This window comes from Trichechus manatus, unplaced genomic scaffold (assembly GCF_000243295.1).
Source record: "Trichechus manatus latirostris isolate Lorelei unplaced genomic scaffold, TriManLat1.0 scaffold00022, whole genome shotgun sequence".
NCBI classification, from domain to species: domain Eukaryota; kingdom Metazoa; phylum Chordata; class Mammalia; order Sirenia; family Trichechidae; genus Trichechus; species Trichechus manatus.
In genome coordinates, this window is record NW_004443958.1 from 19,870,772 (window position 1) to 19,884,645 (window position 13,874).

A 13,874-nucleotide genomic window follows, 5' to 3' on the forward strand; every position below is an offset into this window, starting at 1 on the left:
TCAAAGCCTCGGCCCACACTCTGCTGGGCTAAGCCAGGTGTGTCTGGCCTCGGCCGGCCTCTCACCACGTCCACTGGCCTTGCCCTTGGAGAATTTGCACTTACGATTGATTCCGGGGAATTTGGCAGGAACATATTCAGGAGCTGGGGGCCCCAGCCCAGCCCCTCCAATGCAGTCAAAGCAAGAACTGGGTTTATTGAAGATGTAAGGGTGGGACGGAGCTTCGCACTGTCTGTGCTTCAACCAGGTCTGCGGGTCTCAGTCACGACTGTAACTCCGATGGCCTAGGACATTTTGTGCATACTGTACAGACTAGCCCTATACCCAGAAAAGAAGTCCTGGTGGTGCTGGTCGACATTTATTTGTGGGTGGATAAAGGGTTGAACTGCCCAAAGGTCCAGGTTCAAGTTCCAGCTCTGCCAATGACTAGCCATGTGATCTCTCTGAGCCTCAGTTTATTTCCCTGAGCCTTAATGTTCCCAGCTACAAAATGGGGCTAATAGTACCCTGCCCCATATGGTCATTATGAGAATAGAATGAGTCATGAACTTAAAAGGGCATGGCACGTGGGACAGTCCCCCAAAACGCTAATCCCTCTCCTTTATCTTTCTGTAACCAATTTGTGTTTCTCTCTTTCTCTCTCTCTCATAAGCCTGGCATCCAGTAGGCACAAGTGAATGAGTCCATGAAGGGACCATCCCCAGCATCAACGAGTGTTGGTAGTCAAAGGCTCTCTGATCCTGACGTCCAACTCCTAGGGAGCTTTTTCAAATAAGATCATCCCATAGCCATGGGTGAGTCCCTATGCAGAGCGATCACTCCCCAAACTTCCCCTACTGAAGAGTGTCTCCAAGAGCCCAAGATCTGCTTTCCTGATACTCAGACAGGGCACTTACAATTACAGTCAAGCATGGCCTCATTTAATTCCTTCTTAACAACACACAGCACCCCCATCTTACAGATGGAGATGCTGGGGTGCAGAGAAGCTGGGTGCCCGAGATGAACTCAACTAGCCAGTGGCAGAGCCAGGGTAGGCACCTAGGTGGGGAGGTCCATGGGCCACACCCATGATGGTGTACTCTGGTGCCACTCTGCAGCCTGAAGTGTCTTGTGCCTTTCTACCTTCTGAGCCTGGCACAGTGCTTGGCATGCACAATGCTCAGCAGTTGTTTGCCCTCTGCTCTCGTGAGCATCCTCTTATGTTGTAAATTCTCCCAGAGGGATTGACCTGCCAGTGGCCATGCATCAAGCCCTGCAGGGTGGGGATTTATTTCTCTAATGGTCTGTAGTCTCTCCTCTTTACTAAGGTCATCTGTTTGGAAATATATTTTATTGTGTGGGGGGAGTAAATTAGGAGCAAGAAGCAATTGGGGAAGAGGAAAGTGTGTGTTCACAAGGTATCAGAAAGTAGCATGGGTGAGGGGTAGAGGATGTCAGAGGGTAGACTATAAGCTCCCAGGGTGAGGGATGGGGTCTGTCTTATTCACTGCTGTGCCCTGATGCCTAGCATAGTCCTGGCACATCTCAGGGATTCAACAAACATTAGTTAAATGGATGGCTGGCTGGCTGGCTGGCTGGATGGATGGATGGATGGATGGATGGATGGATGGGCATAAGGATGGTTGGATGGTGGAGTGAATGGATGGATGAATAGGTGATAGTTTATTCTTTTTTATGGCTCAGTAGTAGTCCATGGTCCACCACCGCTTGTCAGTTTGTTGTACTGTGGTGGCTTTAATGTTGCTGTGATGCTGGAAGCTATGCCACTGGTACTTCAAATACCAGCAGGGTCACCATGGTGTACAGGTTTCAGTGGAGCTTTCAGATGGGACAGACTAGGAAGAAAGACATGGGGATCTACTTCTGAAAATTAGCCAGTGAAAACCCTATGGATCACAACCTAATACTGTCCAATATAGTACTGGAAGATGTGCCTCCTCGGTCGGAAGGCACTCAAAATACACAGTGGCCACAACAATGGACTCAGGCATACCAACGTCATGAAGATGGTGCAGAACCAGGCAATGTTTTGTTCTGTTGTACATGCGCTCACCATGAGTCGGAGCTGACTCAACGGCAACTAAAAACAACAACATTCCATAATACTAATGTACCAGTTCACGTAAACATTCAATCTTTTGAAGGACATTTGAAACTTTCTAGTTTTGGGCTACTACAAACAAATGTGCTATGACCAATTGTGTACAGGTTTTTGTGCAGACATAGTTTTTATTCCTCCTCCTCTTTCTTTTCCTCCCCCTCTTCTTCCCTCTCCTTCCTCTCCCCGCTCTTCCTCCTTTCCTTTCTCCTTCTTCTCATCCTCTTCCTCCTGATCCTCTTTCTCCTCTACTTCTTCTTCCTCTTTCTGCTTCCTCCACTTCCTCTTCTTTCTCTTTTCCTTCTCTCTCTTGTATTTCAATTTCCTTAAATTTGTTTGGTTGTCGTCATATGCAAAGGGGTGATGTTAACTGTATCTTCCAGGCTATGACTCACTATCGTCATCAACGATTGCGAAGTTCCTCTCTTGGTTCATCTTGTTCCCCCTAGTCCCCCTCCCCCTCTGCCTTCTTTCTCACTAATAGACAGCACCTTTAATATGTGGTGTCCTTGAAGGTGTACATATATTGTAAAATAGGGAGTGTGGTTGTTGCATGTAACTGATTTTAATTCACATCAGTGGTGGTGGCTGGAGATCTCACTCAATAGCATTGTACTTCTTTGGTTCCTAAGCTCTCTTGCTGTTGCTCTGTGCACATCTGCCTGTTGTTTCTGCCACATACTCCATGATATGCTTCTTTCAGAGTTTACTTCCCTATCCGTCAAGATGGACACCCAGACAGCCTCCAGCTCCTCACCACTACAAGCAATACCTTATGAATATCTTCCCCATATCCTTTTATGGCCAGTGGGACAACGTCTCAAGGGCATATACCAGGAGTGGGATTCCCTGGCCTTAGAGCATACTTTTGCCTTAGCTCATGAAGCAGAGCCAGATTGCCCTGCAGAAGGGCTGCCCCGGCCTCCTCTGGGAAGGGGCGGGCAGTGGCCCTGTGGGCTGCACATATTTAAAGGATCATCTCCTGCAGCAGGGGAGTGGCTAGAAGTGCCTTTAAGAAGGCAATTGCTCCCAGCCCTGTCCCAAGCATCAAAGAGTGTGACGGACAAGACCACTCATGGCAAAAACCCACATTCCCCATCCAGACCTCGGGAAAACTGAGGGTGTAGCAGAATGCCATGAGTCTGAGAGCGTTTCTCTCTAGAACGAGGATGTGATGTTCTTTCATCCAAACATGGACCACAAAGAGGCTGTCTGCTTGTGCTTATGACCCAACAATGGCTGCTTGGCTCTGGGTCCTGCCTCAGCCATTTCTCCCATCCAGGAAGTTCTGCCCTTATTCAATCAAATCTCAAGATTCTTCTCAAGTTCCTCTTTTCTTCTTCCCCTTCCCCTTCCCCTTCCTTCTCTCCTCCATCTTTCTTCCACACCTCCCATACCCTTCATCCAATAGGATGACAATGAAGACTGATGAAGATTGCAAACTCTGGAACCAGAAAGGCCTCCCAGACTTCAAATCCCATTAGCTAGGTGACTTTGGGCAAGTAAACTAACCCCTCTGAGCTTCAGTTCTCTCCTCTGCCAAACAAGGACGATAACAATGGAACCTGCTTCATAAGGTTGTTCCAAGATTAAATGGCTAGCTTATCATGTGAAAGGCACTTAGAACAGGGCTGGCATATGTAAATGCTAACTCAACATGTGTTACTAAGATTATTTGTGACAAGCACTAGGGTTACAAAGGCACAAGTCCGTACCTTCATAAGATTTGTAGTTCAGAATGGGTGAGAAACAAGAAAACCTTCTTGGAGGGGGCTGCATCAGAAGAAAGACAGAGGGAGCACCCAGGAGAGCTAGTCAAACATAGTGAAGACGATAAAATACCATGTATGGGCAAATCCGGTAAAGGCTCTACGGAAGCATTGGGGAAGGGCTTTAACCTAGCCTCCGTGGCCACAGAAGGTGAGCTCGGCTGTGTGTGTCAACTTGGTTAAGGCTGCAACTGCAAAACCCAGAATCCCCTGCCTTGGATGGTTCTGGGTAGAGTTGTACAAAAAACGAACCCGCACGAGGCTTGAAGGGTGGAAGTCTGTGGAACAAAGAAATGACAAATGGGCTGTGGGCAGATGCAGCACATGTGGCGGCCGCAGGGGCCCCAGGGGGCCTGGTTCTGAGATGGTCTCTGGAATCTTCTCTGAGTCTGGTTCCAGTCAAGGCAGCTTTACTGTCTGGTGTGCTAAGTGCCTGGTCTCTGCTCTGCAAAACCTCTACCAGCCCCTCTTTGGAATTTATTTATAGCTGCGTTGGGAGGTCTGTTAGAGAAACTGCTGGAAGCTCTGCCAGGCTTAGCGAGACCCTACCCAAAAGCCAGCTGCAGGGACCTCAGGCTGGGAGAAGTGAAGGGGGGGCACCGCCTCTGCTGTGAGTGAGTGCCTGGCCCCAAACATAGCCCCACTACCGGCTCCCCTGTCCTGCACCACACACATCTCAAGCACCTACTGTGTGTCGGGCTGGGACGTGGGACACTGTCTTAGTCATCTAGTGTTGCTCCAACAGAAATACGAGTGGATGGCTTTAAGAGAAGTTTATTCTCTCACAATCCAGTCGGCTACAAGTCCAGATTCAGTGCGTCAGCTCCAGGGGAATACTTTCTCTGTCGGCTCTGGAGGAAGAAGGTCTGTATCATCAATCTTCCCTTGGTCTGGGAGCTTTTCTGTGCAGGAACCTCAGGTCCAAAGGACTCCCTCTGCTCCTGGCACTGCTTTCTTGGTGGTATGATGTCCCCATGTGTCTCTGCTCGCTTCTCGCTTTTATATCTCAAAAGAGATTGGCTTAAGACACTATCTAATCTTATAGACCTCATCAATATAACTGTGGATAATCCATCTTATTACATCATAGTAATAGAGTTAACAACACATAAGGAAATCACATCAGATTACAAAATGGTAAACAATTATACAATACTGGGAATCATGACCCAGCCAAGTTGACAGATATTTTTAGGGGATACAATTCAATCCATGACAGACACAGAAGTGACTTCCTCCAAACCCTGCCTTCCAAGTGCTTTCAGCCAGGAAGTCAAGCAGTAATAATCCTCATAGCTAAGATGGTGGGGTTTTTGAGCTCTTCCTATGTGCTAGGCATATTTCATAAACCTCAGTACAGCATTTACTCTGGGACAGAAGCTGTTCAGAGTGATCAGTACCTATACCAGTCCCCTTTTCTAGACAAGGAAACCAGAACACAGAGAGGTTGTGTGACTTCTCCAAGGTCACACAGCAGGTAAGTGACAGGAGTCAGGAGTCCACCCCAGGCCTGTGTGGGCAGCACTGAGCCACCTGCTGTGCCAGAACAGCATCAGCTACGGTGACAACCAACCAGTGAGGCCCAAACCCAGAGAAATTCTCATCGCCCCCTAGGCGGCCGTCTGGCCTACTGGTGGCAGCTGGTGGGGTTGGCGGGGAGTTGGAGATAACTTGAGGAGAATGGGATGAGGTAGAACCTGAAGGAGGCACACTGGGGAAATTGAGGCAGCAGTCAGAAGCCACAGATGAGGAAGAGACTACCAAGGAGATCTTACAAACATAGAAAAAACAGTTGCTGTCCATTCCGACTCATGGCGACCCCATGTGTGTCAGAGTAGAACTGTGCTCCACAGGGTTTTCAGTGGCTGATTTTTCAGAAGTAGATTGCCAGGCCTTTCTTCCGAGGGGCCTCTGGTTAGGAGCAGAGTATGTTAACCCTTTGCATCACCAGCTATTTCATAGTGAAGGGCCTGTCCGTATTTGGTGTTCATTAAAGGTCATTGAGCCAAACTGGCACCTAACATCTTGGATGCTTCCTTTAATGACACCTGTGTATAGTACCTGCTTCGCGGGAAAAGGAAATTATATCTAACATTAATGAGCAGTTGCTATGTACCAAACACTCCCCTTGTCACTTTACATACTTAATTTCAGTAAATTCCCATATATTAATTAAGATGCATTTGGCTCCAAGGAATAAAAATATCTGGCTATCTATGGTTTGAGCAATAAAACCATTGGATTCTCTCCTGTAACAGGAAGTCTGGAGGTGGTGGTTCTGGGTTTGGTTGAGTCACACTGAGAAGTCTCAAAGACCCAGGCTCTTTCTTCCTTTCTGCTCTGCCATCCTCTGCATATTGGCTTTGTATTCTTAGACTTGTGCCTCATAGACCCAAAATGGCTGCAGCAGCTCCTGCCATCACGTTCACATACAAGAAGAGGGTGGGTGGAGACATGCCTTTCTCCTCCTGAGAAGGAAATCCTCCCTAAGGGCCTTCAGCAAATTTCCCTTTATGTCTCATTGACCAGAACTGGTCAGAATGAATGGGCAGAATGAAGGGAGAGTTTATCAGAGTCACTTCTAGTGGGGTCATATCTATGGTCATAAACCCCCTTCACAGACACAGGCCTACCACCACTTCCAAGCAGTCATGCATTCTTCAACATCCCCTTGGTAATAAACTGTAGGAAAACAGCAGAGGAGTAACCACGATGAAAACCACAGGGTAGAGTGCTCCCGGCTCCCCGTTGAGAGGAGAGCAAGTGTGAAGGGCCCACAAGGTGCACATGCTGGGATGAGAGAGGAAGGGCAAGGAGGTCACCCTGGCTCAGTCAAGGTCACCAGAGGGAGCAGGGGAGGACAAGTTTCAGGGGGTGGCTGGCCTTGGAGGCCATGGCCAGGACCGAGAGAGTCCATGTCTCCTGCAGCCTGTGGAAGCTGTATCCCAGACAGTGACATGATCTTAGCTCGATTTTCCAAGGGTCGCTCTGGTTGCTGTAAGAAGCATGGCCAGTAGAGGTGAGAGGGAAGCTGGGGAACCAGTCAGGAGGCATCTCGGGGATCCATGGGGGAGATGGTGGTGGCTGGACTGGGGAAGATCAGGCCCCAATGTAGAAGACTCCTCACCTTCTTTCTCTCACAAGGAGAGACTTCCCCAAACCCACCTGGGGACCTTCTCTGGGGACCCAAGTCTATCCACCCCATACTTGTTTTGCAGTTCCAGAACTCCCAGGACAGAAGCATAGCACTTGAGTCTTTGACTTATGGGAGCCAGCGCCGGCACCAAAGGGCCTCTGGCTGATGGGCAGGGTAGGGCAACTCCGGGAAACTGGGAAGCATAGCTTTGCTATTTGCTGCTGCTGGCTGCTAGCAAGTCGGTCCACAACTCACGAGGACCCCACGCATAACAGAACAAAACGCTGAGCCCGGTCCTGTGCCATCCTCATGATGGGCTACAGACTGGACCGTGGTGATCCATAGGGTTCTCATCGGCTGCTTTTTGGAAGTAGATTGCCAGGCCTTTCTTCCTCGTCTTAGTCTGGAAGCTCCACTGAAACCTGTTCAGCATCATAACAACACTCAAGCCTCCACGGATGGATGGTGGCTGCGCCTGAGGTGCTTTGGCCAGGAATCGAACCCTGGTCTCCGGCATGGGAGGTGAGAATTCTACCACTGAACCACCACAGCCCCCAAATACAGCTTAGCTCTTTAGAACAGGTGATGGTGATAACTTCAGCCTCCGTCTGTCTTCCTGTGTGAATTCCTATACTTCCGGCTTGGTGATCTCAAAGCCACTCTCCTTTGCTTGCAGCGAGGGGAAAGAAGCAAAAGATGACAAATGAGAACCATAAGCAGGAGCAGCCTAAAGCTAGGAGTGGGCGTTTATTTTCCCACTGGGAGCCCTTTCAAAGACACCGCCTGGGTAACTGCATCTCCGCCTCGGCCCGCACCCTCTCACACTGCTCCCCTCCCTACCTTGGTGAAATACCTCCACAGAACAAGCCCAGCTCCCGCGGTGGGAATTCGGCACCCCATTGTGAAAACACAGGCCTGCAACGTCCCCTTTAAGAACTGTCAGAGTCGGGGAGGCTGGCCAAGCTTGGGCTGGAGGTGGGGAGAGAGAGGAGGGGAAAAAAAAGGGAGACAGGCAGGAAAAGTTTTTTCAGAGGAAAATGCAGGGCTTGTCCTTAACCCTGACGTCAGACCTTGCTTTAATAAAAGCCCCCGAGGGCTGGGGGAAGAGGCATAGCTGGCGCTCCTGATGGGCTAGGCCAGTGCCGGCCCAGCTCCCCGCAGAGGTGGCCGGATCTGCTGGGCTGCTCGGTCGATGCCTTTGCCACTGACTTCCAGGCATGAGGTGGTTCCTGCCCTGGACGCTGGCAGCAGTGACAGCAGCCGCCGCGGGCAGCACCCTGGCTTCGGTGAGTCCTGCCTGGAGAGGTCAGAGAGGGGCCGGCTCCTTTCTCCACCCAGTGCTGCTGTATGACCCTCTGCGGGGGGGTGGGCATTTGGTGGTCTGGAAGGGTAGGAGGAGGCAGCGGGCAAGGAGGAGGCCCAGGGTGAAGGCTGGGGCTGCTCAGAGACAGTGGATCCTGGCCCGACAGGAGGAGGGGAAGACATCTGGGGGAAATACCCAGCCAGGTCCTCCATGCCCTCCTTTCCCACCTGAAATAAGCAGAAACAGACACCCACTGGGCCAGGAGTCGGGGTCCTGACCTCTAGACCCAACCTTGCCCAGACAGGCTGTATGACCTTGGGCTAGTCACTCACCCTCTCTGAGCATCATAAACTGAGGAAGTTGTGGGGATACTTCTAAAGTCCTTTGAGTTTGAAAAATACATTTTTAAGCAATAGAATCTCAGAGCCCCTGGAAATCCTACAGGGAGTGGAGATAGAAAAAGCCAAGAAATTTTGGACAGGAACATGCTATCTTGAGCAAACGGAGCTGGGAATGATTTCTAACCCCAACTGCTGCCACCTTGGGCTGGCACAGCCCTCTACAGTTTATAGATGTGCACCCTTGGGCTCTGCTATGAAGCCCACTGTTCCCCGGGGAAGTCCTGAGGGCTCTCTCTCCCACCTCCACTCCAGGGCAGACAAAGGGAAGGGACCCAGGTCTGCACCCCTGAGATGCCAGGGGAACAAGACACGTGGCAGCATAAGGGGCTGGGTGTGGCGCCAGGCATGTATGGGTGGCAAAGGCAGAGTACAGACAAGCAGGAGGTGCAGGAGGTGGGCAGCTGGCAGAACACCGGAATCCAAGACCCCGCAGCCCTGCCAGAGCCCACTGCAGTGGCAACGCCAAGAGACAAGGGGAGGTGGTGGGAAGGGCTTATTACCCACCCACACTGAGGCTTCCTTTGGGATCAGTATGCCCGTTCCTGGATAAGAAAACCGAGGCTCAGGGTTAAGCCGCGTGCCCAGGGGCTCAAAGACTCTGATTCATCCAGACCTGAGGCTGAGAGTGGAGGATGGATCTCGGCCAGCGGCATCGTAGGAGCTGGGCGGTGGGTACCTTCCCGGGGCCAGAGTTTGCAGAGTGCAGGCGGGAGTGTGTCTGAATACTTCATTGTTAAATCTATCTCCACCCCGCGTCTAGTGTCTGCCCGGAGTTGGGGCCGAACCGTCCTCCGAAAAGGACAGAAGCTCCATTTTACAAATGAAAAGCAGTGGAGACTTGGGGGCAAGTAAGTGACTTGCCCAGAGTCTCAGAGTGAACACGTCACCAGGGCTCAAACGGAGATCTTCTGATACCAAACCCTGCTCTCTCTTGCTGAGCTCTCCTGGTTTAGGGGAAACCGAGCATTTTCCAGGGGTTGGGCCACCAGAGAGAATCAAGTCAGCCTGGAAGCCAGGGCTGCGGCACCAACTCTGCAGGTCGCTCTGCCTGGGAGGGCAGGGAGTGGATGGGGATGAGGTGAGAGAGTTAGAGCAGCTGGAGGCCCAGTGAGGAGAAGCAAGGAGAGGTCCACGGTGCGTCCGAGCCCACTAGGGCCCCTGTTGCCTCCCCTGACAAGCCGGAGCTGGGGAAGATTCCTGTACAGAGCCCAGTGCTCAGCCGGAGGAATTACAGCAAAGGAGAGGCGTTTCCTGATGGCCCAGACAGGAGATGAAGGGAAGACTCTTGGCAGAGGCAGGATGTGCCCCCATCTATGCAGCCCCCTCCTGGGGACCTTCTCTGGGGACCCAAGACTACTCTCCCCCTACTTGTTTCGTGATTCCAGAGCTTGTGGAACAAAGGCAAGGCGCTTGAGCTCTCGGGCATCCTTGATGCTCTAGAGGAGAGCAGCGAGGCAAAGGGGAATGAGCCGCACTCAGCAGCAGCATTCAGCAAGCAGCGCCTGGCTCTTCAGCCCAATTCCAAACAAGGCCATCCTTCCGGAGCGCATATGTGAAGGGAATGCAAATCCAATCAGGGCCCCAGTGAAATTTTAATGGAAAAAATGATTACAAGCGTTCATATGGAAGAAAAAGCATGTAAGAATTGCCAAGAACACTTTGAGGAAGCAGAGTTATGAAGGAGGGCTTGCCCTATCAGATAGAAAAGCATGATTTGAAGGTTCTGCAATTGATGGAGGATGGTGCCAGCCCAGGAGGAGATAAATTGAGGAGAGGATACTTGGGAATTTAATATATGATAAAGGTGTACTGCAGATAGGAATTATTTTTTCTTCACTTCCTTTTCCTTCTACATTTATTGAAAGGCCTACATTTGGTGAGCATTACTAAGCACCGTGACAAATGTTATGTGTGTCTGTGTAAGTAATATATAAACCTACTTCAGTTCATCTAACAAACATTTATTAAGCACCTCCTGAGATTCCCATGGCATCCCTGGGTGGTGGAACCAGTTAACACGCTCAGCTGCTAATCGAAAAGCTGGTGGTTCAAACCCACCGAGAGGCACCTTGGAAGAAAAGCCTGGTGATCTACTTCTAAAAAATCAGCCATTGAAAACACCATGGAGCACTGTTCTACTCCTGACACATATGGGGTTGCCTTGAGTTGGAATCAACTTGGTGGCAACTGATTGTCGATTGATAATTTTTACAATAATACTAAGGAGCCTTGGTGGGGCAGTGGTTAAGTGCTCGGTTGTAACCAAAAAATCAGTGGTTCGAACCTACCAGACGCTCCGCAGGAGAAAGATGTGGTGATCTGATTCCGTAAAGACTACAGCCTTGGAAACTCTGTGGGGCAGTTCAGCTCTGTCCTATAGGGTCGCGATGAGTTGGAATTGACTTGATGGCAATGAGTATAACAACAGTATTAAGCCAATGTAGATGTGAAAACTGAGGATCAGAGAAGTTAAATAATTTGCCCAAGCTCACACAGCTAGTTATCCGTGGAGCTGAGGTTTGAACCTAGGTCCAGCTCTTTGCAACACAGCCTTCTGCCACCCTGGTCCACATACTTGTGCAGAAATGAGGCGTGCACAGCCCCTGTCCCCACAGAGCTTGCAGACTTTGGGACAGCTGGCATGCACCCACTGGCCTGAATGAGGGTGCAGCGGTGACGTCATCCAGGATGGAGAGCCTGGGTGTGGGCTCTGCCATTGGCAAGTCCCTTAACCACACCAGACTCACTGTCCTCCTTAGTTAATGGGGACTAATGACTTCAGCCCCACCGAGTTCTCTGCTCCTAAGGGGTGAACACGTGAGTGTTTGAGGGGAAACTCTGAGACGTGTGAAACTGGGCAAACAAATGCTTTGGCAATAAATCCTGGGCAAACATTCAGTCTGTAGTGGTCTGTGTACAGGTCTACGCAGGTGAGACCCACTACTTTCCTCCCATGTAAGTGTGTGGGATGTGCACAGGTGAACAGGTGTGGGGGGGCAATGTGGCTGTGTGTGCATGTGGCTGTGAGAATGTGGGGTGTCTGAGTGTATAAGCCTCTGGGGTACGGGGGTGAGAACGTGTGCCTGTGAGATTGTGGGGTGTCTGAGTATGTAAGCCTCTGGGGTGTGTAGGCGAGGGTGTGTGTCCATGAGACTGTGGAGTGTCTGAGTGTGTAAGCCCCGTGGTGTGTGTGAGTGGGAATGTGTGTGTCTATGAGATTGTGGGGTGTCTGAATGTGTCAGCCTCTGGGGTGTGTGGGTGAGGATGTATGTTTGTGAGATTATGGGGTGTGTGTGTGTGAAGGTGTGTGTGTCTATGAGATTGTGCATGAGTGTGTAAGTTTGTGGGGTATGTGTGGGTGAGGGTGTGTATATTTGTGAGATTGTGAATATCTAGGTGTGTACGCCTAAACCTTGTGTGTGCGAATGAGGGTGTGTGTCTATAAGAATATGGGGTGTGTGGGTGAGGGTGTGTGTGTCTGTGAGATTGTGGGGTGTCTGAGTGTGTAAGCCTCCATAGTGTGTGTGGGTGAGGGTGTGTGTCTGTGAGATTGTGGGGTTCTGAGTGTGTAAGCCTCTGGGGTGTATGGGTGAGGATGTGTGCCTGTGAGATTGTGGGGTGTCTGAGTATATAAGCCTTTGGGGTGTGTGGGTGAGGGTGTGTGTCCATGAGACTGTGGGGTGTCTGAGTGTGTAAGCTCCATGGTGTGTGTGAGTGGGAATGTGTGTATCTATGAGATTGTGGGGTGTCTGAATGTGTAACCCTCTGGAGTGTGTGGGTGAGGGTGTGTGTCTATGAGGTTGTCGGGTGTCTGAGTGTGTAAGCCTCCATGGTGGGTGAGGGTGTGCGTCCATGAGACTGTGGGGTGTCTGAGTGTCAGCCTCTGTGGTGTGTGTGGGTGAGGGTGTGTGCCTGTGAGGTTGTGGGGTGTCTGAGTGTGTCAGCCTCTGTGGTGTGTGTGGGTGAGGGTGTGTGCCTGTGAGGTTGTGGGGTGTCTGAGTGTGTAAGCCTGTGTGGTGTGTGTGGGTGAGGGTGTGTGCCTGTGAGGTTGTGAGGTGTCTGTGTAAGCCTCCACTGTGTGTGTGGTGGTGAGGCGCGTGCATCTGTGAGAACTGGGGTGTCTTGAGTGTGTAAGTCTTCCTGGTGTGGGTGGTGATGGGTGTGTGTGGGGTGAGGCATGCAAACTCACTCTCTGCTCCTAGAGCCTGCGGACTTGGCTATATGGCAAAATACCCCCTTTAAAACCGAGGAGGAACACAACAATACGCCTTATTTTACCTCTCCTGGTTCTAGTTTGGATCTGAGTGAGCGTTTCAAGCCACAGCCCAGGCCCCACACCCATCACCTCCCTGTGCGGAGCCTCCCAGCCCTGGATGCCTCCTGCCACAGCTGGTCAGGGAGCAGCAGGCGACGTATCTTCCACCTTGCACAGCACTTGGCGGGCAGGGCGTGGGAGAGGCCTCTGGCAAAGCGGGCCTAGCTCTAGGGGTGCAGAACACTGCCCGTGGGCAGGTCAGCACCCGAGCCTCTGCACAGACGCCCCTCCTCGGGTCTAAGACAAGGCCCCTGCAAACAGAAACCCCGGAGTGCCTCCCAGGAGCCTCCGCCATCTCTCTGGGCAGCAGGGAGGGGTGGCTACACACACCGTGGATCCCTGTGTGGGAGGGGAACGAGGCGAACCCGCAGTGGTCCAGGGCTGGGAAGGATGCCAACTACAGCCCAGGAAGCAAAGGCAAGGGAGAAAGCATCTTGTAGAAGCGCATAATGCTGCAGACATCGGGAGTGGGGCTCCGGCACATTTCCCATCCACTGAGCAATACCCAGTGAGCACCCGTCTGTCCAGTAACAAGGGCAATAATAAGGCGAACACGGACCAAGCACTCCCCATATTTAGGCACAGTGTTCTAAAACCCACTGCCATCGAGTGGATTCCGACTTGTAGCAACCCTCCAGGACAGAATGAAATTTCTTCATAGGGTTTCCAAGGCCATACTCCCTCCAGGAGCAGACTGCCACATCTTTCTCCCGCAGAGAGGCTGATGGGTTCAAACCACTGACCTTTTGGTTAGCAACCGAGCACTTAACCACTGTGCTACCAGGACTCCGTCAGTGTTCTAAGCTCTATACATATTTCAGCTCTATTGAAACCCACACACGGTACGAGACA

General features: G+C 51.2%; 1 protein-coding gene across 2 annotated transcripts in view; it reads left to right on the plus strand.

Annotated features, from left to right (window-relative positions):
• Nucleotides 1-8,113: 8,113 nt before the first annotated feature.
• The window catches only part of CCN4 (cellular communication network factor 4), a 39,002-nt gene continuing 33,241 nt past the window's right edge, over nucleotides 8,114-13,874 (plus strand). Inside the window, exon 1 of one of the 2 annotated variants that reach the window (XM_004373016.2) lies at nucleotides 8,114-8,289. In XM_004373016.2, coding sequence (XP_004373073.1) covers nucleotides 8,221-8,289 — 69 coding nt within the window. In that variant the 5' untranslated portion in view covers nucleotides 8,114-8,220. The remainder of the gene's footprint in view (nucleotides 8,290-13,874) is intronic. The other variant, XM_004373017.2, reaches the window with a different exon arrangement.